At 43.9% G+C, this 26139-nt stretch overlaps 1 protein-coding gene across 3 annotated transcripts in view; it reads left to right on the top strand.

Annotated features, from left to right (window-relative positions):
- Window positions 1-26139, top strand: part of Mpzl1 (myelin protein zero like 1) — a 44320-nt gene that overhangs the window by 6540 nt on the left and 11641 nt on the right. The window contains exons 2-5 of one of the 3 annotated variants that reach the window (XM_031388070.1): window positions 18514-18680; window positions 21326-21539; window positions 22218-22350; window positions 24978-25083. In XM_031388070.1, coding sequence (XP_031243930.1) covers window positions 18514-18680; window positions 21326-21539; window positions 22218-22350; window positions 24978-25083 — 620 coding nt within the window. Of the gene's footprint in view, window positions 1-18513; window positions 18681-21325; window positions 21540-22217; window positions 22351-24977; window positions 25112-26139 lie in introns of all 3 variants that reach the window. The other 2 variants (XM_031388080.1, XM_031388089.1) reach the window with 2 other exon arrangements.

The following is a 26139-nucleotide window of genomic DNA, read 5'->3' as shown; positions in this document are numbered from 1 at the left end:
TAAGATTTATTTATTTTATGTATATGAGCACATACTGTAGCTGTGTAAATAGTTGTGAGCCTTCATCTAGTTGTTGGGAATTGACTTTTAGGACCTCTGCTCGCTCCGGTCAACCCTGCTCACTCTGGTTGGCCCTGCTTGCTCTGGTAGACCCCACTTTCTCTGGCCCAAAGATTTATGTATTATAAATGAGTACACGGTAGCTGTCTTCAGATGCACCAGAAGAGGGCGTCACATCTCATTACGGGTGGTTGTGAGCCACCATGTGGTTGCTGGGATTTGAACTCAGGACCTTCAGAAGAGCAGTTGGTGCTTTTAACCACTGAGCCCTCTCACCATTCCCCTTATTTTTTCTTATGCTATGGTATCCTCTTAGCCAAGACTTACTTAAAACATTTCTCTTTTGAAAATTCACATGAACATATAGATTTGAAAATTATTATTAAGATGGCCATGTGACTTAGAAAGTTTCATGTTAGCTTCCTCGAAGGTCCTTGAGCTATCTGTACTGGTAACATGGTTCTTCTGTAAGAGACTCTTCCCTCTTATTTTCTACACTGGTCTGATAACTTTGGCGTCACACTTGCTGCTCTGAGGACTTGGCCGTTCTGGGCATGTCTTGCCATCTAGAGTCTCTGGTGAGTGCTCACCTCTGGGGAGACAGACCCTGAGGAGCCGAGAGGCGTCGTTCCATTGAACATTTATGGTGTGTCAGGAAGCAAAGGACACAGTTATCTAAAAGTGTTTGGGAAAGTCTTAGATGCATGAGGTGCCCTAAGTGTCTGTGCCACCTAGTAACAGTGTGTGTTCTCCACCCTCCGTTGAGTCGTGGTCTCTCTGTATACAACTTACAGAGTTATGCTTTGATCATGAAGTCAGGTGCATCGGAGGAGGCAAACTGTCCAGAGACTCTGAAACAATGAGAAGGTGGGGTTTTTGTTAAGTAGGGAGGAAGTTATATGGGAATCCTGAAATACAGCACACTGAGCATCCTCAGTGACTCCTCAGGCACTGGATGGTAACGAGCAGCAAAATTCACATAGAGCTAAAACCAGTTTGACAAAGTCCATTTCTTCACATTACTAAGATTTTTAAAATTTAGTGTGTGCATGCTTGTGCACTCATGCACCAGTGCTGTAGCATGCATGTGGAGATGAAGCGCAACCTGCAGGAGTCTTCGTGTCCCACGTGGGTCTCGGGGATGGAAGCCCCTACCTGTCACCGTGATGTTATGTCCAGCTTAGCTCTTCTACAAGAGACTAAGCTTATTGTACGCGCTGGTAAGTGCACCTGGTGTCAGGAAGAAAGTAATAACCTTAGAATTATTCACATCCTGCTTTTGTATGGTCTGGATACCTTCAATAAGTCATCCTTCTGGTCTAGAGTGTTTTCATCTGTAAAAGGAACCTGAGCCAGACAGTTTTGAAGCCTGTAATCCATGGGAACACGTAATTAGGAGGTGGTCTGGAGCTGCTGAGGCTGGCAGCGGCCCAAAGCAGCTGACCTGGTCTGAGTGGAGCAAGCCATAAGGAGTCAAGAACGAATGCGCAGGCTAAGTCTCCAAGCTTGGCGTTTCTAGGTGGGGCTCATCACCCTTGCCTGCATGAGGCAGCAGAGGCATCGCTGAATTATAGTTGTCCAAATGTCTTCAAGAGAAGTAAAATACTGCTTTACTTTTCTCATTCATATTTATTTTGTTATAATTTTAACTTAAGGAAAAGTTGCAAAAGAATGCAAAGACCATTGTCTGCCTTCAGGCTGCTTAAATGTTAGCATTCGAATCTCTCCCCTCTCCCTTCCAGCTCAGCATCAGAAATGGTGCTTCCTGCCCTCATTGCACAGTCTCTGAAGACACTCTCTTGTATGACCAGTGTCCTTACATTAATCGGAAGATGAAGATTGAAATAGTCTTAGCATGCAGTATGGGGCTTCAATTTGCCTGTTGTCTTAAGATGACCCTTCATATCATGGCGGTCCCTGTCTCATTAGTCACCTTTAGTCAGGAACACTTCCCCCCTTTTTAAAATTCATACCCATATCTTTGTCTTGAGGCAAGATTTCTCTGTAGCTCTGGCTGTTCTGGTCAGACCAGGCTGACCTTGAACTCAGAGATCAGCCTGTCTCTGCCTCCTGAGTGCGTTTAGGTTAAAAGCCTGTGCCACCACCACCTGGGTTCACACCAACATAGACAATATAAGTGAGAGAGGCCAGTTACATTGTAGATTGTCCCTAGGCCCACTGTCTGGTGATTCAGGCTCTGTGTTTGGCAGGAATGTCACAGGAATGACACTTCTCTGTGCAAGTCACCAGCAGACGCTGGCCCCCCTTTCCACTCCTGGTGTCCCGTTGCTCCACAGTACCGTAACTGTCCTTTCTTGTTTTGTAAGGAGCCATCCTGTGAGGAGTATTTTGAAACTGAGTAAATGTTTGGTAAGATTCCCCTCAAAGCGGTCATGGTGTTTGAAAATAAAGCTTTAAGAGCTTTTGATAAATACATAGGATTCATTTCTTCCCCTGTTTTGGAGACAGGGTTTTGCTATGTAGGGGACTCATATGTCTATCAGGCTGACCTTGAATAGAGATTTGGTCGTCTCTCTATGCTTTACAATTCCTTACTGCTAGTTGTTTCAAAGAAATTAGGCATGTGTCTTTCTTTTTTCTTAAAAAAAAAAAAAGGAAAAAAAATCCCTTTGTGTTACAGAAATGGCTTAGCTATTAAGAACTCTTGCAGAGGACCTAGGTTGGTTCTTAGTGTGCACATAGTGGCTAACAGCAGTCTGTCACTCAATTTCAAGGGATCTGATCCCCTCTTCTAACCTCTCTGGGTACTAAACAGACATGTAGTTTACAAGCATACATGAATACAAGCACTCATACACACACAAAAAAAACTTAATTAGGAAAAAAACACCAACAAAAACAAACAAACAAACCACAAAAAACCCACCTCAGGGCTGGAGAGATGGCTTAGAGGTTAAGAGCACTGACTGCTCTTCCAGAGGTCCTGAGTTCAATTCCCAGCAACCATATGGTAGCTTACAACCATCTATAACGGGATCTGATTGATGCCCTCTTTCGGTGTGTCTGATGACAGCTGCAGTGTACTCAGATACATAAAATAAATACATAAATCTCAAAAAAAGAAAAGCCTTACCTGTCTAAAGCATTCATAGTTTTATAACTTGATTTTCTTAGTAGCATTGTTTTTAGATTCTTTAAAGATCAGTTTCTGGCCCTGAGAGTTGTGTATTTTTCTGATATTGAGGGTGGAATTGACATTTTAAAGAATCCTTTGGGAAATTTTTGTTCTGAGTCTTTCTTCTTTTTTCTGTATAATTTCTTTTTTTTTTTTTAATATTTATTCATTATTATATGTAAGTACACTGTAGCTGTTCTCAGACACACCAGGAGAGGGCATCAGATCTCATTAAGGATGGTTGTGAGCCACCATGTGGTTGCTGGGATTTGAACTCATAACCTCTGGAAGAGCAGTCGGTGCTCTTAACCACTGAGCCATCTCACCAGCCCCCTATAATTTCTGATCTCATCCAAAAAGCCCACTGTGATCACATTGTCCTGCTTAAAAACCCTTAGCCTTAGCTCAGCCCTTTGGATCAGCATACTCCGGAGCTTGAAGCAAGGCTTCTTGTTTCTGTTTCTGCAGAACTCGCTTCTGGTCTGGTCTGAGTTTTTTGACATCCTGGACTAAACTCAAGTGCACTTTCCTAAAGCACATTCTTACTCCCTGTGGCTCTTCAGACTTTGACTTTAACCATGTGCAGCCGATTTTGTACTTCAGGATGATGGTTTGATGGGAATTTAAAGAAATGGTGGAAAAAAATGGTAACTAGCCCACACTCAGGATAGTCCCTTTCCTCTTACAAAGGTCATTTTTCTTACACCTGCTTGCAGTGTGTACTCAACTTTTATTTATTTATGTATTTATTTTTTGAGACTTGGTCTCACTGTGTAACTCTAGCCAGAGTAGAATTTGCCTTAAACTTGTGGCGATCCTCCTGTCTCTGCCTCCTGAGTGTTGGAATTACAGGTATGTGCCACCAGACCCGACTCATGAGAATGCACACATTCATGAACATCCCTGCAGAGCCCAGCACTTAACTGTCCAGGGAATGAGCTGTCTCTGACCTGTTTATTCTAATAAAGCTGTGCCACCACAGGAAGGGGGAGCACAGATGTTATACTTCCCATCCATTTGCACCCAAGAGAGCATTTGCACCCGAGCTCTTTTTGGCTGTGGTAAATTGATCCTGGATACATTTATCAGGTTTTTACAGGACTCAGAGAGTGCTTGACTTAAGGGCAAGTTAGTTTCTTTACTTTAGTTAAAAATGAGTACTTTTCACTGAGCTGGGCAGTGGTTGCACATGCCTTTAGTTCCAGCACTTGGGACGTAGAACCAGGCAAATTTCTGTGTTTGAGGCCAACCTGGTCTACAGAGTGAGTTCCAGGACAGCCAGGGCTACACAGAGAAACCCTGTCTCCAAAAAAAAAAAAAAAAGTACTTCTGTGAATTTTCTTTTTCCATACTGTCCTTGTAGAGGGATCTTAAACGACCACGCTTGCCTGTCTGTCCTTGCTGTTGTTGGTGTGTTTGCCTTGCTATGCTTTTTTTTGTCTCCTCCCTTTGTTCTAGAAGGATTAAACCCAGGGTCTTGTGCCCGCCAAGGTTGGGAGGGGGGTAGGGTTGTTGTTTTGTCTTGTTTGTTTTGACAGAACCTTACTCTGCAGCCCATCCTGCAGGTTAGGTTGCCCATCCTGGCCTTGAACTTGAAGCCCTTCTGTCTCTAACTCCTGAGTGCCTCCATCACTGCTGTTTCCGCTCCTGTCATTGCTTTCAACTGTATCTGGAGGTGTGCTGGGTACCAGGACATAAAGAGTGTCAAGACCTTGTGTGTTCTGGGAGCTGGGAAGATGGTCCAGCCACTAAGAACTCTGCCTGCTTTGCCAGAGGACCTGAGTTTGGCTCCCAGCATCCATTTTGGATGATTCATAGCCTCTTGTAACTCCAGCTCCGAGAAATCTAACACTCTCTTCTGGCCTCCATGGGTACCTGCATACGTGTGGGATACATATACCACACATACAGATACACACATACATAAAAATAAATCTTTAGTTGGGCATAACGTCACATGCCTTGTGTCCCAGCACTCTTGAAGCAGAAGCAAGCAGATCTCTGTGAGTTCAAAGCCAGCATGATCTACAAAACTAGTTCTTGGCCAGTTAGAGTTATACATTAAGACCCTGTCTCAAAAATATTAAAAAAGTAAATCTTTAAAAAGAACTTTTTAAAAAGGAACTTTGAATCTAGTTGGGGAGCGCAAGTCAGCTGCAGGACCAGTAATCAAAAGAGTTTGTTCTTCTCCGGAAGGCACGGCTTCAGCAGACTGCAGCCATGAGGTACAGGGTGAGACACACTGAGTAGCAGGGCAGAACTGGTCAAATCAGACGCATCCTCACCAGGCTTCTTGGATGGAACCTCGGAAGACTGGGCTTCCACAGAGACCCGCCTGGTTCTGGGCTGAGAGAAAAATAACCATCATGTGGGCAAATGGGTGAATGTTACTGTGGATGTGGAGGGAAGTGGCTCAGCGAGAGATGGCACTTCCGGCTCCAGGTGTGGCACCTCTGATGGAAATCAGGGAGGGGAGCCTGGTTTTGAAAAGCCTTTGAGGTCATGCTGAGGGTTGGTGGCACTTTTTTCTTTGCTTGTTTTTGTTTTTCTGAGACAGGGTTTCTCTGTATTGCCCTGGCTATCCTGGAATTCGCTCTCTTAGACCTTTCTGGCCTGAAACTCAGAGATCCGCCTGCCTCTGCCTCCTGAGTGCTGGAATTATAAGTGTGTATCACCACTGCCTGGCCAGAGATGACACTTTTAAATTGATTTTTAAATAAGAAACTGCCACAGACAAATTTGCATTCAAATCAAATGTGAGAATCTGCCCCAAAATATTAGTAATCGACACAGCTACACACAGCTGTAAAAATGTTTCAACCCACTAGTTCTCTCACTTTTCTGAGTGTGAGCCATGCTGTTAGCTTGTTCGCCCCACTCCTGGATGTTTTGGCAACAGGGTTAAGTTTCACACACAGTTTAGTACACTTACAGTTTTCAAAACCTAGCAGAGCAGTAGTGGTTCAAGCCCCCGATAGAATCTGCAGATATTCTGGCCACCGTGCTATAGAATAAACACTAGCTTCTTGTGTCATCCCTTCTTAATGTACATCTCTAACAGTTAAAGTCACGGCAGCTTGCACACTCTCAGAGGTTATATGTATGTATGTATTGTGTGTGTACATAGGGACTTTGGAGACAAGTTACCTCAGATTTGGTTACTGTTTTTTTTGTGCACATTTAACAGTATCCTTAAGAAGATAATAGAGCATTGCCTTAGTCTTTTGAAAATCTCAGGTCCATAACATTTCTTTTACCAGTGAACCTTATTATGCCTGAACCTTACTCAGTCTAATGCCGGCAAAGCAGAGCTTGTCTGTCTCTGTCCGGGGCTCCCTGAGTAGAGCATCACTGGGGAAGTTCTGACTTCCTCTTTGGTGTGCCAGAGAGTGGTTGGTCTTAGACTCTGGAGGGCGTTTAAAAGTTTGAGTGCCTAGGTCCACTTCATAACAATTCCGAATGTCTGAGGATAGAGGGTGTGTCCCATGTGTGAGTATTTTGATTGTTTTCTTTTCCTAGTTTATTTGAGGCTGGGTTTCATGTGGCCATGCTTGGCCCTGATCTGGCAGAGTGGATGAGGATGACCTTGAACTCATCCTATGCTCTCTAACTTCCAAGTTCTGGGATCAGAGCATGTGCCACCACACCTGGCATGCCTTGCATTAAAAAACAATCTTACAAAAAAAAAAAACCAAAAACCAAAAACACAAACCAATCTTACGTGTCTGTGCCCATGTACTTATACTGCTTGTGTGCAGAGAGAGGCCTGGGGAAGCCAGAAGGCCTTAGACCGCCTGGAGCTGGTGTTACAAGAGCTTGGGAGCTGTCTAACTTGGGTACTTGGAACCAAATTCAGGTACCCTGGAGGAGTACAAACTCTGCTAACCCCTAGTGGTCTCTCGGCCCCAAGGCCTTCTAAGAGGACTTTGGTTTTTAGAGTGGTTTGGGTTACATAGCAAAATTACGAGGAAGATGCAGCTATTTCAGACCCTCCCCTATCCACACACCCGTTTGTGCATAGTCTTCCGAGTTACCAACATCCTCCACCAGAGTGATGTCACCAACGTCCTCCACCAGAGTGAGGTTACCAACATCCTCCACCCCAGTGATGCTATGGAGAAGGCTCCTCAGCCTGTTGAACCTGTACCGCAATATCATTGTAGCCCCAAGACTCTACGGTTTACAGTAGGATTTACTTCTAGTGTGTCTAGTGGTAGGTCCACCATTATGAGCACACATACAGTAGCTCTAGAGTTTTTCAGTAGTTTAAATGAGTACCACTAACATACATACATTTACTTATTTATTTTAATTAATTAATTTATTTTTTGAGGAATGACCTTCTTGCCATTGACCTTGAGCACAGTCTCTTTTCTAGTCATCATTACAGTGATGTTTTATGGTACTGGCTAGGTTTGTTTCCCACGGGTTCTGACATACTGTAAGTCGTCTAAGATTTGAGAATTCCCACAGTTTTAAGACACAGTGATCTTTTGCTAAAAGAGAAATTTTGTATACATTCCTGCACTTGGGAAAGATGAAATATTGAATGGTGAGCTCTCCAATGGTAGTGCCCTCTGGGCTTTCAACATGAGGTGTTAACTTATAACCCTTTGGGGCTAAAATGTTCTGATTTACTCAAAGTACTATATTTTCATCTTCTTGCCAAGATCTGAGGACATGCTTGGATCCAGCATGCTGGTACTACAGGGCGGGTGGAGGGCAGGAATGGTATTTGCATTGCCTGCTTGATTGCATTGAGCTCTTGGTCTTTAGTGAAGGCCCACTGTGGGACATCCCCACGTGACTCCCTGGGAATCCAGATGCAGGGAATGTTGCTTCCCTGATGTACTGTGGATATTTGTCTGTCTGCACAAGTCTGTCAGTTCCAGCCTAGGCTTGTAAGAATGAATTCTTGATTGGAAAAAAAAGCACTCAGTCACAGGAAAGAGATGAACAGTGCACACAGAGAGAGACAGAGAAGCAAAGCCAGGCCTTATAGTCAAGTGACTTATTGACGGCACAGTGCCTGGCCTGATTCAGGACCTTTTGAATATTTCTCATTTCAGCAACAGAAAAATCTTTGTTGGTCCAGAAAAAAAGTTAAGGCTAGAGATGTGGCCAGCTGGACATGGATGTGAATGGTAGGAATTGACTGAGATTGGGAGATGCTGCCTGTTCTACAAGAACACGGAAGTTTCTCTTACGCTGAGATTCCGACAGATAAAGTCCCTTTGGAGGAGACCTGTAGATGCCTCCTTCAAAACTATGCCAGACAACAGATGTTACCCTGACTAATCTCTGTACATACACACCTCCATGATGGTGTTTTAAAACTTGGATTTTTTGTTTGTTTGGCTTGGGTTTTGGTTTTTCTAGACAGGGTTTCTCTCTCTAGCTTTGGCTGACCTGGAACTCACTCACCCTGTAGACCAGGCTGGCCTCAAACTTCAAGACTCATCTGCCTCTGCCTCCTAGGTCCTGGAGTTAAAGGAGTGTACCACCACTCTGCAAATCTTGAATTTTTTAAAAAATGTTTTTGGTTTTGTTTTTTAAAGACTTTTTACTTATTATGTATATGAGTTTGCTGTACCTGGCACACTAGAAGAGGGCATCAGATCCTGTTACAGATGGTTGTGAGCCACCATGTGGTTGCTGGGAATTGAACTCAGGACTTCTGGAAGAACAGCCAGTGCTGTTAAGTGCTACCGCTGAGCCATCTCTCCAACTCAAACCTTGAAATCTTTATTGTGAAGCAGTTAGGACGGTGGATGTTTGTTCTTTCTTTTGTTAGTTCTCTCATTTCATGCTCCCTGCTCCCCCCTCACACCCTCCAGTGTTCAAACAACACCTGAACACACTGAGAAGGGGCCAGGCATCTGTCAGGTAAAAAGGGTGTAATGGGGAACATAGAACCAGCCCTCTGCCCTCTGATGACTATAGACAGCTGTCCTTTCTACAGAGCATGATGGGAGAAGTGACCAGGGAAGGACAGGATGTCACGGGATCACCAGCGTAGGGGGGAGAAAGTCATTTTGATTCTGAAGCCTGAAGCAGAATCTCATCGCGCAGAGGCAGGAGTTGTTCCTGATGGGTAGGAAGTTCACTTGATGAGGATTTCAGGCTCACTGAATGGAGTATATTTTTGTAGCCATCCCTGACTTTGTGTCATTCAGCTAAGAGAGGTCCAAAATAGCAACCCTGACTCATGGAAGAAAGGAACCCATTTGAGCTCTAAGTGGCCTCTGGCCACCAACAGCAGCCAAGCAGCTCTGTACCTGCATAGTCGCCGCTGACACGTGTGGCCAAGCTCTGCTTATCCAGCCAGATTGCGCAGGCACAGTGGGCACTACTGAATGTCTTGACTGGAACATTCTGGGATTGAAAAAAGACGTCTTTCCCTTTCTTACTAATGTCTTTACCTCAGTTTGTTTATTTGTTTGTTGTTTAGTTTTTGAGACAGGGTTTCTCTGTGTAGCTCTGGGTGTCCTGGAACCCACTTTGTAGATCAGGCTGGCCTCGAACTCAGAGATCTGCCTGCCTTAGTCTCCAGAGTGTTGAGATTAAAGCCTCCCACCCCCACCTGGCTTTCCCTCAGTTTTTACCCTGAAACACAAAATGTGTGAGGGGAAAAGGCAGAGAGAGACCACAAGTCACAGGGTAAACAGAGAGCAAGGGCCCAGGCACCTGTCCCCTCCACCGTGGCCCAGCAGTAACATCATCCTGAATAATCTGTGTTTAGTGTTTTTGTTTTTTTTTTTCTTTTAAAAGGCCACATGAGTGCTTGTCTTAGGAGGTAATGTTAGCACAATTACAAAATCAATGAAAGATAGTCCAGAGAGCAGTCCCTAAATAGATGGATTGGTACTCTTTCATAGGAAGCCATACTGGCAACTTCAAAGTGCTTGGGTGGGGGATGGGGGGTGGGGATGGGGCTGTGGATTAAAGCAAACAAGACAAGGAAGACCTCAACAGGATCCTTTGTAACCGTAACAGGAAGAGGATTGCCTCAACCAAAAGCCCTTTCAGGGTCATTGTCTGCCTGGGCTGTGGGGGTGTTTTATTTACTCACAACTATGCTATCCAGTATATTTCCAGTGGTTTTACAAGTTTGAGTTTATTTGGAGTAATAAGGTCAATGGGCCACATCACTCACTTCCTGTTACGTTAGTAATTCAGTGTATTGGGACAGGCCATGTCAGGAAATGACCTCCTGGACTAGCTGTGTTTGTCTAACCGGGTCTGAATTTGCTTGCTTCAGGCTGGGTGTGTGGCACTCGTGCCTGTAGACTCTCAGCTAATAGATTGCCAGGTCAGAGTCAGCCGACTAGCTAGCTGCCAGACCAAAAAACAAAGCTTTGTTTCTTTGTTGTTTCATTCAGTAGATGTGTCCTTGCTACTCTGTGTTTTCCTTTTGATCTTTGCTAAAATGTCCTGGCTTTCCATCTAAAGAATAAGCACATCAAGTGTGGGCATCATTTGCTTCTTGTAGAAGTGTCCTTGCTCCGTTGTTTCTGCCTCTTAGGTATTTTCTAGGTGTCTTTCAGTCTGAGGCAGTCCCGGTGTTCTTTGTTGTAACCATCAAAGTCACTGCTCAAAGATAAATTGGGCAAGGCAGTACGTTTTAGAAGTCCTAGTCTCTAGGGCTCAGTAACTGAAGAGTTCTTTCTGGGTTGTTTGTTTGTTTGACCTTTAAGCTCTAGCATAACTCAGCAAAGTTTTCAGCTTCTTTAAACCAAGGGAAAAATGTGCCAATGCCGGTACTGTGTTTGAGTTTATATATAAGTTTGTTCAGTGAGCCTTGGATGAACGTTCGTGGAGTATGGAAACACTTGATAAGCATTTCATCTTTTTATTCATTTCATTTTTTGTTTTATTTGTAGGCCATAATCTTTCCCCTGATGTCAACAGGAAAAGTCATTTTAAAGTGTTTTGGGGCTCAGAGTTAATACATTGTGGCCTAGTTTTCTGTTTGTTTTCTTTCTTTCTTCTTTCCCCCTTCCTCCTCTACTTCTTCTTCCTCCTCCTCCTCCTCTTCTTTTCCTCTTGCTGTAATAAATGCTATGATCATAACAGTCCACTATGAAGGGAAGTCTGGTTAGGGGCTCAAAGCAGGAACTGAAGTAGAAGCCATAGAGGAAGTCTGAGTACTGGCTTGCTCTCCGGGCTCCCATTCAGCTACCTCTCTTTTGCCTTCCAGGACCATCTGCCTACAGTAGGTTGGTTCTTCCCACACTGATCATTAATCAAGAAAATGTCCCTTGGGCTTGCCTATAGGCCAGCTTGACAAAGGCATTTCCTCACTTGAGATTCCTTCTTCTTAGATGACTCTAATGTGTGTCAAGTTCACAGTGAACTAACCAACACACATTGCAGCAGTCATTTTGCTTCCCTTAACTTTTTTTTTCCTCTTATTTTTTTTTAACTTTAATTTTATTTATGTGTGTGTGCATGCACACAGTGGAAGTTGGAGTGAAATACTGTGCATGCTGTGGCCTGCATGTGGGGGTCAGAGGACGACTGGCAGGGGTCTGTCCTCTCCTTCTGTTGAGAAATTATATATTTTGAACTCATGGTTTTGGTGTTCTTTCCCACAGCCTCAAGGGCTGTCCTGAAAGTCCCAGCGTCCACCATTTTGCTGAGACATAGGCACACCCCACACCCTGGACTCACACTGTCTCTGATTGTCCTGGAGTCATTAACCTTGGCAGAGAGGACATTCCTTGAAGGAGGAACATGAAAATATATACACTATTATACAAATAAGCCATAGCCCACAGCAACCGTGGACACCCGTGGAGGCTCTGTTCCAGGGGTAGGAAACCATGTCATACTGTCCCTTCCATATCCAAGCCAACTTGGCACTCTGGGTATAGAACTCGGTTATCCGGCTTTGGCAGCAAGCACTTTGACTCTGAGCTTTCTAGCCTCAACTTTTATTTCCTCATTATCTTGAGAAATATCAGATTTCCACCTTTTTTTTAACACATCATTATTTTTGGTTGACCTTCCCCACCATCCTCCCTCTCCCATCTTTCTAACCCCCTTTCTGTTCTTGTAGCATATCTTTTCCATTCTCGTTCCCCTTCCAAATTAAATAATCTCTTTTCCTCTCTCACAGGCCCTTTTAAGCCTCCTCGGTTATGTACACACTTAACCTAAATGCACTTAAAGAAAATTAGAAGATAGGATCTGTATATAAGGAAGAATGCATGGTTTGTCTTTCTGATCTTGGGTTACCTCACTTCATGTGTTTTCCAGTTCTACCCATTTCTTACGTGTCGTAATTTCAGGTTCTTTACAGCTGAATAAAGTCCATTGTGTATATTTTCATTTCATTTCCCATTCATCAGTTGGTGGACATCTAAGATAATAGCTACTTTTTGCCATGATCCCATAATTATAAATTCTAGATCTGAAAAGACTCTATTTAATATTTTTTTCACATTGGGATTTCAGCCTTTGGTGACTTGGGAGTGTAGCTTAGCACAGTTCTTTCTGTGTCTTGGTGCTCTTCACATTTGCATCTGTAGACATTGTAATTAGACCCTGAGAACTCCGTTTTATGACTCTGAAGCCGAGCTGTCTGAGTCCACAGTAATTTAACTGTGATCTTCCACTATAATAATTAAAGGGGGCGGAGGAGCAGGCAGGACAAAGCATGGCATTCCTAATTGTTTAAGAAACCAATGAACCCACCCTCTGCTTGGGCAGCATGGAATGTAACCTTAGAGGGACATCTGCTTTCTAGCTTCTCTCTTTGTTCACACAGCACAACATTTCTAGTAAAGATCCCATTCCCGATCGTTGTGGAAGGTCAGAAACAACAATTGCAGTGTGCTTGTGTAAAAAAAAAAAAAAAAAAAAGCACATTGGATTCTAGACTCTGCCATTTCATAGAAACCATGTTCAGGTTTAAGCAAGAAAAGCTGTTGCTTGCCGTGTGCTTGGTAAAAGCTGTGATTGCTGCTACAGCATAGAAACCACTTGCAGATTGAACTCCAGTTGGAAGAGGTGAGTCAGGTCTCAAAGTGGAGGCATGATCCAAAGGAACCGGAGCAGTTGAGGAAGCTGGTTATTGGTGTCCTAAGCTTTGAAACCACAGGTGGTAGTTTAAAAGAACATTCTGGGAATGAGGAACGTTACAAGTTGTAGGGAGATGAGAGACCTTCAACAAAACATTCCAGGGACTTTGGTTTTGTGACTTGTTCCTGCCTTGAAGAGGTGGATGTAGTACTGTGTGCCTGGCCATGAAAACTTGATGGTTGTGGTAGAACCAAGGAGAGGTTTCTAGAGAGTCCATAAAGCCTGGTGCCTGTTGAACAGTAAAGAAAATTTTGGTGGTATTAAAGAAAATACGGAAGAATATAATCTGAGAGACTACTTTGAAAAAGTAAGGCAGATTGAAACCATCCAAGTTCTGGAAGTCAGGCAGAGTGGAAAAAGAGGATTTTCTTTTGTAGCTTTTGATGATCGTGACACAGTTGATGAAACTATTGTTCAGAAATACCACACTTGTCAATGAGCATAACTGTGGTGTGAGAAGGGCCATTTCTAAAGAAGAGATGCATCTGCTGACCACAGAGAGTCTGTCAATGGGCGTAATAGCGAAGAAGGGATGCAGTCTGCCGGATCGTAGAGAGGTTGGGGAGGAGAATACGGCAGCTTTGTGGGTCGTGGAGGAAACTTTGGAGGTAATTTTGGTCTTGGTGGTAACTGGTGGTAACCATGGTTACAATAGAGAGGAGGCTATGGTGGTGGACCAGGATATGGAGACCAGGGTCGTGGATGTGGTGGAGGAGGAGCATGTGATAGTTACGATGAAGGAGGAAACTTTGGTGGAGGTAACCATGGTGGTGGTGGTGGTGGGACTCTAATGACTTTGGAAATTGGAGTGGATAACAGCATCAAAATATAGATCCATGAATGAGGGCAGTTAGAGGATGCTTCAGATAGTCTATGTGGTGGTAGCTCTTGATCTGTGGTGAAGTGGTAAATATGGAAGAGGAAGGTTTAACAGCAGAAAGTGACTATAGAAGAGAGGGAGGGGTTGTCAGGAAAGCCCTTGATTACTCTGAGACAGTCATCTTCAATACTTTAGAGAAACTGTAAAATTCTGCCACAGAAGAAACAATGGTCCATATCCAGAAACGTCACTGCAGCTTAAACAGGAAGCCCCTCTTGTCACAGCACGGGTTTTCAAAATGTGCTGCTGTTTATTAAAGCAGTGTAGTGTCAATTAGATGTACATGCTGAAGCTGTTGTAGCTTTTCATTACATCAGGTATGTTGCCCTGTAAATTGTAATAGTAGTACCAGGAATTAAAAAATAAAGATTTTTTGGCTGGGCGGTGGTGGCGCATGCCTTTAATCCCAGCACTTGGGAGGCAGAGGCAGGCGGATTTCTGAGTTCGAGGCCAGCCTGGTCTACAGAGTGAGTTCCAGGACAGCCAAGGCTATACAGAGAAACCGTCTTGAAAAACCAAAAAAAAAAAAAAAAAAAGAATTTTTAGGTTAAAAAAAAAAGAAGGAAAGAAAGAAAACACATGCAAGTTTAAGCAAGAGGAACTGTTGCAGTGTGCTTGGTAAGAGTGGGACGGACTCCAGCTACTGTTACTGCGTAGAAACATGCTTAAGAAGCAGGCTTAAGCAAGGGTTTCTTCCCGAGGCTTTCTCCTGAGATTGCTATGCGGAACATTTGACACAATACTTTCAGTGTATCTCTCTGCATCATGGGTTTCTGAGATACTCCCAGGCTTGTCCTTCATGGGGCTCTCCATACATTCCTAGCTTCAAAGTGGATGCTGCTGCACTTTTCAATGAGGTTGGAAAGGTTGGGGTTAAGGCCTCAAGGGATGTGAGGACTGACCTGATTCTGGTCATATAGGGAGCCCTGGAAGGCTTAGGCAGAGGAGTGATAAGAACTTAACCTTGTGATAAGATCCTTCCTGAGTTCTCTGTGGAACACTTGCAGTCGAGTGGGTAGGGATGAAAGTAAAGACACCAGTTAGGAGGCCATTGAAGTCCTCTATGTGAAAGTGCTGGCTTGGACCAAGACTAGCAGCAAGTCCTGGAGAGATTTAAACTGTGTTCAAGTATGGAGAATGTGTTTTTTAGACAGCTTTGGAATTTGTAAGGGCAGTTCTGGATCTGGCCTCCCACTGACTATGAGAGAGGTTAATGGAAAGCCAGCCTACTGTACAAGAATTAGGGAGTTGGTGTGTTCTGAGTGATCACTTTTAGGAGCCCTGAAGTGAGATGACGTCACAAGGAGGAATGCTAAGTGCATGTGGGTCAGAGTGTCCTGGAGCTTCTAATTTGGAGATGAGAAGGGCAGGGAAGGAGCTGGCAGTGAGATAAGAGAATCCAGGGAGAAAAGCCTTCCAGAGCCAGAGCAGAAGATGTCAAGGAGCAAGGATGAACTCTGTCTGATAAGAGTCAGAACTTAACCATTGATTAAGCCATGTGAAGGTCATTTCATTCCTCAACAAGAATGTTTTGGTTGGAGGAGTGGGGCTGTATGCCTGAATTGGGTTTCTTCATGAGAAAAAGGTGTACACTGGACACTGGGACTGTCTGGACTTAGAATTCAAAGTTGGCTTCTAAGGGTTGTGTGTTCAAATTAACTGGTGATAAGATGTTTCAGAATGACTTTACTCACCAGCTTGAAGTAATTAAAGCAGGCCCATCTTATGTAGACTGCTGAGAACCTATTTGTGTATCTAACTAGGCTTTTTCTCAAAATTCTTGACTTTAAACTCTGCCACCTGGCTCTGGCTGTATAGGCCAGGCTGGCTTCGACTTCTCATCACCCTGCTGCAGGCTCCTAGTGTCAGGATCTCAGGCCTGTGATCCTACCTAGTTACCGGGTTCCATGCGCAACAGTTCAAGGAAAGAGCTAGTGGACCCAGAGGCAAGGCTCCAACTTAACAACAATCCTGGAGAAAACTGAGTTTATGGACTTTCAAGAGTGGGACTTGCAGTTCTCGCCGTCTGAGGAAAAGAAAACCGTGTGGAAGCCACACCCAGTAAGCTAGCGCTCCTGAAGCGAGCTGGTGACACTGGTCTGTCTTGTGCTTTGTCACGGGTTCTGAAACCCACGTCCCCAGGGCTGCTTTCCTGCCTGCCCACAACTGCAAGGAACGTCTTTTGTTTGCTTCTAGTCTCAAAGAAAGGCTTATTTTGAGGTCTGGACCACAAATAATAATCCATTGTTCCCTATAATAATAATCCACCCTCATGGAGTAGAAAAAAATTTCCCTGATGCAGTGTGGCTATCAGTTTATTTAAAAGAATAGCCAAAGTGCCCATTATATTCTGAGAATAAACATTTGCAAGATGCTTGGGAGGAGTGAGGGGGTGCCCTTATTCTCCTTGGCTGGAGTCACAGTAAGCCCTCAGGGAGAAAATGGCTGTCATCCTGGTGACAGTGCTGGCCTGTTCGTTCTGAGGCTATATGAACACAGCAGGTATTTATTCCAAACTGTTTCTTATAAGAATACCTTGTTTTGCAGATGGGTGTTTTTAGGTTAATAGTTTAGCCTGTGAACGTGCCTCTGCTCTGAATGCAGACCGACTTACTGAGGCTGCCTCCTCTAACTGCCCTGCACTGGCCTCTGACTGCAGATCTTGAGGTGGGGAAAAAGCTGCAAAATGGTAGACACATTTAATTAGCATTTCCTGGGCTTAAGCTAACTGAACAAACATAGAGGGTAAAATGCAAACCTAAGCCAGTGTGATCAGGTATTTTTAGAGTACCCTTGTCCCTAACACAGGGAAATTTTAAGGGAGGTAAGATTTCACTCAAAACTAAATATGCTTTCCTGCCTTGATTCCCTTATAGGAAGAGTGTCAGTTAAGTAATAGCCAGTATGCCTTAGATTAGTTTAAATTTAAATATTGCTTTAAAAATAAATGTGAGTAAAGCTTAATTCGATAACAATTGCAGTGTGTCAGATGAATATAAAAACTATTTAAAGAAGTAAGATATTCATGTTATAAAAACAATCCACCAGGGAAATCCTGAGAAGCTCTTCCCCGCCCCCATTGTTTTTTTGTTCTGGAACTCACTTTGAAGATCAGACTAGCCTCAAACTTTTAGAGATCTGCCTGCCTCTGTCTCCTGAATGCTAGGATTAAGGGTCTGCACCACCATGCCAGCTTCCCAAGAAGGCAAGTGGTTGAATGGTAATTTGTGGACAGTGGGAGTGTTGCCCATTGCATTAGATTCTTTCCTGTTGCTGTGTTGAAAGACATCAAGGAAGCCTGAGACAGTATTGCTGAGTGAGAGTTACTGTGAAAGACTATCTGCAGTGTGACTCCAGCTATCCAATGCTGTGGAGGAGATAAAAATCTAGAGACAGTAAAAGGCCAGTGTTTCTGGGAGCTTGAGGCCATTGCTTAGTCAGAGGCACTCAGATGTTTAGGAGAGTGAAATATTATATATGATACTTCAGTGAAGGTTATATGTTGTTACACTCATTGTTTAAATCTGTTGGACTTAAAGAAAAAAGTCTTTACACGAATGAACCCTAATATAAACTAGGGAACCTTACTTAACAGTAATGTAGCAGTATGTTTATAATTGAGACAAATGTACCACACTGATGCCAGATGTTAGTAACAGAGGAGAAGAGAGGAGTGGGGTGGAGTTTGTGGCAACTCTACACTTTGCCTGCAGGTTTCTGTAAACATGAAACTGTATTTATTGTTTGTTCTTACCTGTTAATTATTTTTAAGATTCATTTATTTTGTTTTATATTTATGAGAATTGGGCCTAGGTCCTCTATAAGAGCACCAAGTCCTCTAAACTGATGGGTCATCTTTCCAGCACCCAAAAAGGACTTTTACTCCCAGACAGGGTATTACCCTGTCTCCCTGGCTAATCTGGAACTTATTGTGTAAACAAGACTGTCCTCAAACTCACAAAGATCTGACTGCCTCTGCCTCTGGAGTGCTAGGATTAAAGGCATTTGCTCCTACATCTGGTTCATTTATCAATTAAAATTTTCTTTTTGCTATAGCCAAATAGTGAAAAGAATTAATTAATAAAATCTCAAAATAAACCAAATCCATGTCTGTAATTCAGAGAAGGAGGATTCTCAGTTCAAGGCCATCTTGGGCTACATATTGAGACGTTTTCTCCAAGTAAATAATATCTCCCAAACAATCAAAAAGCAAGCAGACAAAAAACCAGACAGTGCACAATTACTTTAAAAAAACCAACCCAGTAAGACCTCTTTCTTTGGTAAATATGTACAGTGATATTTCTGCCAAATCTTGCTCTTGAACTTTGTTTTTTTGTTTTTTTCTCTTTAGTGACAGCTAGAATATCAGCCTTGGAGGTACATACTCCTAAAGAAATCTTTGTGGTGAATGGGACACAAGGGAAGCTGACATGCACTTTTGACTCTCCTAATACAACTGGATGGTTGACCTCAGTCACCTGGAGCTTCCAGCCAAATGGCACAGACGGCGCAGTGTCGGTAAGGGCCACACCCCTCATCCATTTCCCCTGGCCCTCCTCTTCCATCTGTGTCCATTGTTTCTGGTAGACTGCTCCTGCTCTCTTGTGAGCAGTGATCCACTTGGATCATCCATTTCTGAAATGAGATACTTCAAGGCTCTTTCTTCTCTTGCTTCAGAGTGTCCTAGAATTAAGAGTTGCTCAGCATCTCATAATACAGTGTATTTCCTTGTCTTTTTAATTGTCTCCCCTTCCATGTGATCATCGTTGTCCTGTGTGTTGTGTCCCCCTCAGCCCCATTTCTGTCCATCAGATCCCATTTGGAATTGTGTACTTTCACAGAACACTCTCTGTTGGACCATCTTTTATCCCACACCTTTTCAGCTTCTGTTTGCCCCATTTTTAATTTCTATTTATGATATCTATCTATATCTGTCTGTCTTTGCTCTTCCCAGGGTGTAATGAGGATCCACCTGGCCTATAGTTCTGGGATAATGACAGACACAGACATAGCAGAAGGGAAATGCTAAGAGTTTGGACAGAACATGTGTTAGTGTTGGTTTTCTTTTCTCCTGCTGCTGTGATAAAATACTGACCAAGTCAACCTGAAGAAGAAAGGGTTTTGTTTTGGCTTGTGATTCAGTAGCACAGTCCCTTATAGAGGGAAGATGTCATGACAGCAGATCTAGAAGGAGCTAGTCACGTTACAGTGGCAGGAAGGAAACAGAGGACGACAAATGCACACTTAGCTCACTTTGTCCTTCTTATACTGTCAATGCCAGCCTAGGGAATGATACCAACCACAGGGGGCAAATCTTCCCATATCGATTAACTCTAAGTCAAGATGATACTCTCCCATAGGCATGCTCAGAAACCCATCTTCCGGGTCTTTTTAGATTTCATGAATAATTGAGATTAATCATCACAGAAAATCAGTGACCAGCTAGTTATGTAGTGGGTTCTTGTTAGACATGGACCAACTGTTTCCATTCGTTCTATAAAATGGAGCTAATAAAACCTCCCACAGAGGCATTGAGAAAAGGAAAGCTCTCGGTGTGGTGTCTAATGTAGAGAATTCATGTTACTGTTTTCCTGTTGGTCCATTGTGTGTCCACAATGCTTTAGCAGTGTTGTATTTTAGCTTGTCAGCATTGGGCAGGGAGAGAATGCCATCCATCATTAAGTAAGTTTCTAACTCTTAGACCAGGCATGGTGGCTCACACCTTTAATCCTAGCACTTGCGAGACAAAAGCAGGGGGATCTCTGGGAGTTTAAGGCCAGTCTGGTCTACAAAGTGGGTTCCAGAGTGGCTAGCGCCCCCCCCCAAAAAAAAACCAGAATGGTGACTTCTTTGGCTGATGAGTGTGTTTAGAATGTGTTCCCAAATGTTGGTGCTGTCTGCTAAGCCTGTTTGGAGGTCCTTAGGGTGAGGTTAGGTGAAGTGGTGAAAGTAGGGTTCCCAGGATGCATTAGTGACTCTAGCAGCAGAGACACTTGCCCTAGAACATTATGTTCCATTTTCCCATAGGATGCCCTCTGCCATGTTCTGATGCAGCACGATTCCACAGTGCTGACACTGGCTCTCCTGCTGTGTGAAGTTAGGTTCCGCACTCGAGCAACACTGAACAGGGTTTTCTTCTCTCTCTCCTGTTTCTGTTCTTTGAGGGTAGTTGTGTTCTTTGAAGTGGCTTTGTGAGATCCCATCATGATTGTTTTGCCTTCTCCAGTCAGTCCTGCTTCCTGTGTATTATCTTTAGAGATAAGAACCTTAGCTGCCTCTTCTCCTGGTCCCTGGAGTCTGGCCCCTGGATTGGCACATAGGACCTATTCCCTTTCTTACTGGGTGATGGGTGTGTGTCAACATTGCTGGCTCAGAGTGCAAGTTGGGGAGTATTTGGTGATGATAACGGAACAGAAACCAAGTATTATTTTTAAAAAACAAACTTGTTTAGTAGGTTGACAATTTATTGTTTATTTCCTTGCTGGAGATAGGGGGGAGGAGGAAAGAAAGACAGACAGTAACTGACTTCGAGCAGGTAAAATGTGACCAACCAGGATCAATGTTAAATAACAGTAATCACATGGACTTTGAATCAAAGCTGAGTTTGTATTCCATCTCCAATGTCTGTGACCTTGGGTGGGTCACTAAGGTTCCTCATTTGTGAAATTCAGGGCAGACACAGGTAGATCAAGCTTTATGAAATTGGAGAGAATAGGAATTGAAGAGAAAACCGACATCTTGGGTTGTATGGGAAATAGCTGACTGTTAGGATATGCATGGGAAGAAAGGGCAAGAGGAAAAGGGTGGATTACTCCAAGGTTTATGGTGAACCATAGGTTTCTAAGCCTGTTTTTGTGCTGTAATAAAATGGTAAGGTCTGGGTAATTTATAAGGAACATAGATTTATTTCTTACAGATCCAGAGTCTGGAAAGCTGAAGACCAACGGATCTGGCATTTGGCAAGGACTTTCTGTTGTGTCATCCCATAGTGAAAGCCAGGAAGACTAGAGAGTAAAAGGCTCTTTGCCAAACCCTTGTGTGATTTGCATATCTTTCTGTGGGAATCTTTTTAAAGAGAAGCTGACAGCGCAGCACGGCTGATATCAGACGACAGGGATCTGTCCTCTGAGCATAGCTCACGAGTTCTTACTTTCTTATTGCAGTTTTTCCACTACTCACAAGGACAACCTTACCCTGGGGATCACCCAATATTTAAAGGCCGAGTCACCTGGGCTGGGAACCTTGACAAGAATGACGCATCAATCAATATAGAAAATATTCAGGCTGTTCACAATGGCACCTATATCTGCGATGTCAAAAATCCTCCTGACATTGTTGCGCGGCCTGGGCATATTAGGCTCCACGTGGTGGAAATAGGTAACTTACCACAGTGACGGATGGATGGATGGATGGATGGATGGATGGATGGATGGATGGATGGATGGACGGACGGACGGACTGACGGACTGACGGACAGACAGTGGTTGATGTGATGTACGATCATATGGATGGATGGTGTGCTGTGTTGTGGTTAGCTGGAGAATACGATTTATGTTTCAAGATGCATTTGGAAGGAAGATTTTTTTTTTAAATTAATTTTCATGGGTGTTGGATATCAACCCCAGCCTTACAAATGCTGGCCAGTTACTTTACGGATGAGCCACATCCCCAAGCCCTGCAGGGAAGGCCTTTCCTTCCAGCCATGCTTCCCATCTCTGTGGACACTCTTGGGGCTCAGCTTCAGTGTGTCCCTTTAGGGTAGTTTTCAGATGGAGAGTCAATTGTGAGCATTTGCGTCTCCAGATTTTCTTTGACTGCAGAATGTGAAGCAGGGTTGTGGGTATAGAAATTCCTGGCTCTCTAGGTCATTTTCAACTGATGTGCAATGGGTATGCCAGCTGGGGTCATCACTAGATGCTACCCTGTGGAATTTGGCTAATAAGGAAGGAAAAATAAAATAAGTGCCATAGGAGACTCTTGCTCATTGAATTACTGAAACCCCATGTCTTCTCTCTCTGCTCCTGTACCCATACCTCGCCCTGTTCTCTCCTCTAGACAACCTGTTGGTGTTCCTGGTTTGGGTGGTGGTGGGCACTGTCACTGCTGTAGTCCTTGGCCTCACTCTGCTCATCAGCTTGGTCCTGGTCGTCCTCTACAGAAGAAAACATTCGAAGCGCGATTACACCGGGTAAGAACTGCTGCCTTGTAGGAATGGGTTGGAGAGAAGAAACCGGGCTTTATAAAAACTTCCTCTGTATGAGGAGAGCACTGCACAGAGTTAATCTGCTGTTTGCTTTTCTGTTGGGCTCAAGCCATCCTAAGTGTTGTGCTATGGATGAGGAAGCAGGCATCAGTGGATCGCTGTTAGTTAGTGTAGGATGCCAGTCTCCATTCTGGAGTCTCCTTCCGAGGTTTGGGGAAATGATTGGCTCAGAGGTCAGGTGCTGAGCTTCCCTGCTGTGCACTCCTCAGTTAGAATTCTTATGCTAGACATCACTCACTCAGTTTAAGTGATGCCTCAGACGTTTAAGGGTTTGCTTTTGCCAGGCATGGTGGCACATGCCTGTACTTCTAGTACTTGGGAAATAGTTCAAGGTCATACTTGGCTTCATAGTAGGTTTAAGGCCAGCTTGAGCTACATGAGACCTTGTCTCAGAATAACAGCAGGGTCTGGCATGATAGTTCAGCAGGTAAAGGTGGTTGCCCCCAATGGCTGGAGTTTAATCCTGAAGCCCATATGGTAGGAAGGAACTAAGCCCTGACAAGTTTTCCCTTGACCCCTATTTATACACCAGGGTACACATGTATATCCCTCCTCCATCCCCCCACAAACAAATTAAAATGAGAAAAGGTTAAAAATAGTTTAATTTCAGTGTGTTGCTCTTAATATCATAAGGGCTTTCCTTTCGCTTGGTTATATAAAACACCACTGGAGACGCTCTGCTAATGAATGGCCCTCCTGTGTGATACACAGCTTCTCTCTGCTGTAGTTCCCACCCCACTACAACACGAGCATCTTCATTACTTTGCTTTTTGCTGGTTGCATGCGCTGAGAGAATTAAGAGTTAACATCAAAACACAAGAGGAAGAAAGAAGGCATGGCTTTGTTATGATGTCCCATCAGGGACATCTGAGCGTAGAGTTGTGTCTAACTGCAAGACCTTCTCTTTTCCCCACTGCAGCTGGAGAGCTAACGCAATATAAGCTATAGCACTCATGCGGTAAGACTGGGAGTGAAGGCTGATTTCAAGTTGGTACAGCATGCGGCACAAGCTAACCTGAAGTCATCCTAGAGGGACCATGGTTAGAGAGGACCATGCGCCCCGGATGACGGGGCCTCTCTCTGTGAGCTTCACTGACCTACAGTTGTTAGGAGTGCTGTGTTTAAACAAGTCTGCGTGCTCTGATTCGGTTGCTTGGAATGTCTCTGTTCTGCTGAGTCCTGCCCCCTCGCGCGCGGAGTGTTTTGTGATTCAATACAGCGGAATTGGTGGTTCTCAGCCTGAGGCTAGGCTAAGGGAGTAATGCTTCAGATGGCACTCCTGCTTGGGGTTAATAAAGTGGGCAGGAAGATACTCCTTGGGTCCTGCCTGCTGGGCACCATGGTTGCCGCTGTTCTTATTTTGCCTCTCCCACCGATGTCTTGCTTTTCTTCCTTGGTGTGCTGGGACCAGGTCCTGGTTAGATCCCCTTCTTAGGATGACATAGAAGATACATTGTCACTTAGAAGATACAGAAGGCACTGTAACGGGGCTGGGTCTCCTCTTCTACTCCCACTAGACACATGGTAACTGATCACACTGTCTGTTACTTGTTACTAGTATGTGTACATGTTCAGCCCATTCCCCTTGTTGACACTAACCAGATAGCTCTGTGCTAACCCAACAGCTATTACAGTTTGTTCAAGAATATGTCCTTTGACTACACTGAAAACATAAAACATCTGGTGAAATTAGGTTCATCTGAGTGTGAGTGTGCATATGTGTGACTTTCATACATGAATTTTATTGTCAGTGATTAAGACCTTCTTTGTTTAGTTTAATTGACCAGTTTGGCTTAGGGCATAGCTGACCAGCCAGAGAAGGCCATTTGCAAAGTGTCAAGGACGCATTAGTCTTAGTCATGACACTCAGAACATGGTCCCCTCCAGATCCTTCCTTCTTAAGATAGTAAGTACATCAGCACTAATGACCTGCTTCCTGGTGGTCAGTTTTCCTCCTGAGTCTCTCATAGAGTTCAGTCCATGTAGCATTACAGGTTGCATTCCAGAGTTTCCTATGGGTCGTGGCATCCTGGCTGTTGTGTTTTAAGGTTTTTGGGTTTATTGGTTTTGTTTGGTTGTGATGTTGACAGGGAAACAAAGTCTGGGTAACTAATGAAAGGAAGGAGCTAGGAGGCTGCTGTGTTGGGTCTGGATGTGGACCTGTAATTTTGAAATTCATCCAGAAGGCTCTTTCCAGTGATGATGTCTTGGCCGTTAAGCAAGTGGGAGTTATTCCTTTTATAACATTTACCTGGAAGCAGGGTGGATGGCGGGAGAAAAGATAGTGTTTCCCCACACAGACAGAATCAGTGTCTCTCCACACAGACAGAATCAAGGTCGCCCAGTCCCCCTCAGCAGCACACTGATTGGTTGAGAAGGATGCAGGGGTTCCAGTGTGGGAGGCGGTTGTCAGCTGTTGAGGACCCACGGTTCTGTTTCCTGTCATTTTGCTTTTGTGCATCTGTTGCCGTCATTTGCATCATTATATTTTTGTTTCCATTTATTGTAATTTTTTGTTTTTACATTTATTCTTCACATTGTCACTTCATCAGCTGCAGTACCTCAGAGCGTTTGTCACCAGTTAAGCAGGCTCCACGGAAGTGTCCCTCCGACACAGAGGGTCTAGTAAAGAGTCCGCCTTCCGCCGGATCTCACCAGGTAACAGCTGACGGCGCTCTGCTCTAAGGTTTGGCACATTCTAACTTCCTGGGTATGAGGGCAAATCCTACGCCGTGATAGAGCCATGCAGAGAAAAGGAAGAAGATGCAATTAGAAGGGAGGTCTAAGACCATAAAAAGATGTGCAACAAAGAACTGATCTTAGGAAGGTTTCCCACCAAACCACCACTAATTACTAAAAACGTGGCTCCTTTGACCCAAGTGCAAGTAGCAAGTGACTTTGTCAGCTATAAAACATTCTTCAGTTGCCCGAGGAAATAAAGTTTAGTAAACTATAATCTAAAGAAACTCTGGCCAGGCAGTGGTGGCGCATGCTTTTAATCCCCGCCCTTGGGAGGCAGAGGCAGGAAGATTTCTGAGTTCAAGGCCAGCCTGGTCTACAGAGTGAGTTCCAGGACAGCCAGGACAGAGAAACCCAGTCTCGAAAAATCAGGAAAAAAAAAAAATTTAAAGGAACTCTGTCAGAATTTATCAGGGAAGGGCTGGGGCAAAAGTTAGTTCATTTGGTAAAGTTCTTACAAGAGGACCTAGATTCAGTCCTCAGAACCCACATATAGGGAGAGGGGGCTGGGTGCACTGACTTGTGCTTACAGTCACAGTGCTGGAGAGGTCGAGGCAATAGACCCCTTAAGCTCACCAGGCAGCTAGCCCCACTCCCCACCCCACCCCAACACACACAGAAGTTAGGAGGGAAAGTTGGTATTCTCAGTATTAACAATAAAACAAAAAATTTACTTCATGACTAGACACAGTGGTCAGGATTTATGATGCAGAGTACCAGAAAATTTATTTTCAGGGAAAAAATTGATATTCTTGGTATGTGTAATAAAATAGAAAATTGATTTTCTTTAGGAAAAAAAATAGAGGTGAGCACTTGACTGCTCTTGTAGAGGACCCTGGTTCAATTCCCAGAACCCATATGGTGGCTTACAATTATCTGTATAGTTCAGGCAATCCAATACCCTCTCCTGACTTCCACAGGCTCCAGGCACAAACGTGGTATATGTGTGTGTGCATATATATATATATATATATA

This window comes from Mastomys coucha, unplaced genomic scaffold (genome assembly GCF_008632895.1).
Source record: "Mastomys coucha isolate ucsf_1 unplaced genomic scaffold, UCSF_Mcou_1 pScaffold1, whole genome shotgun sequence".
In the NCBI taxonomy this organism is placed as follows: Eukaryota; Metazoa; Chordata; class Mammalia; order Rodentia; family Muridae; genus Mastomys; species Mastomys coucha.
The sequence above is the reverse complement of the archived record's forward strand: the minus strand, read 5'-3'. Positions and strand labels throughout refer to the sequence as shown.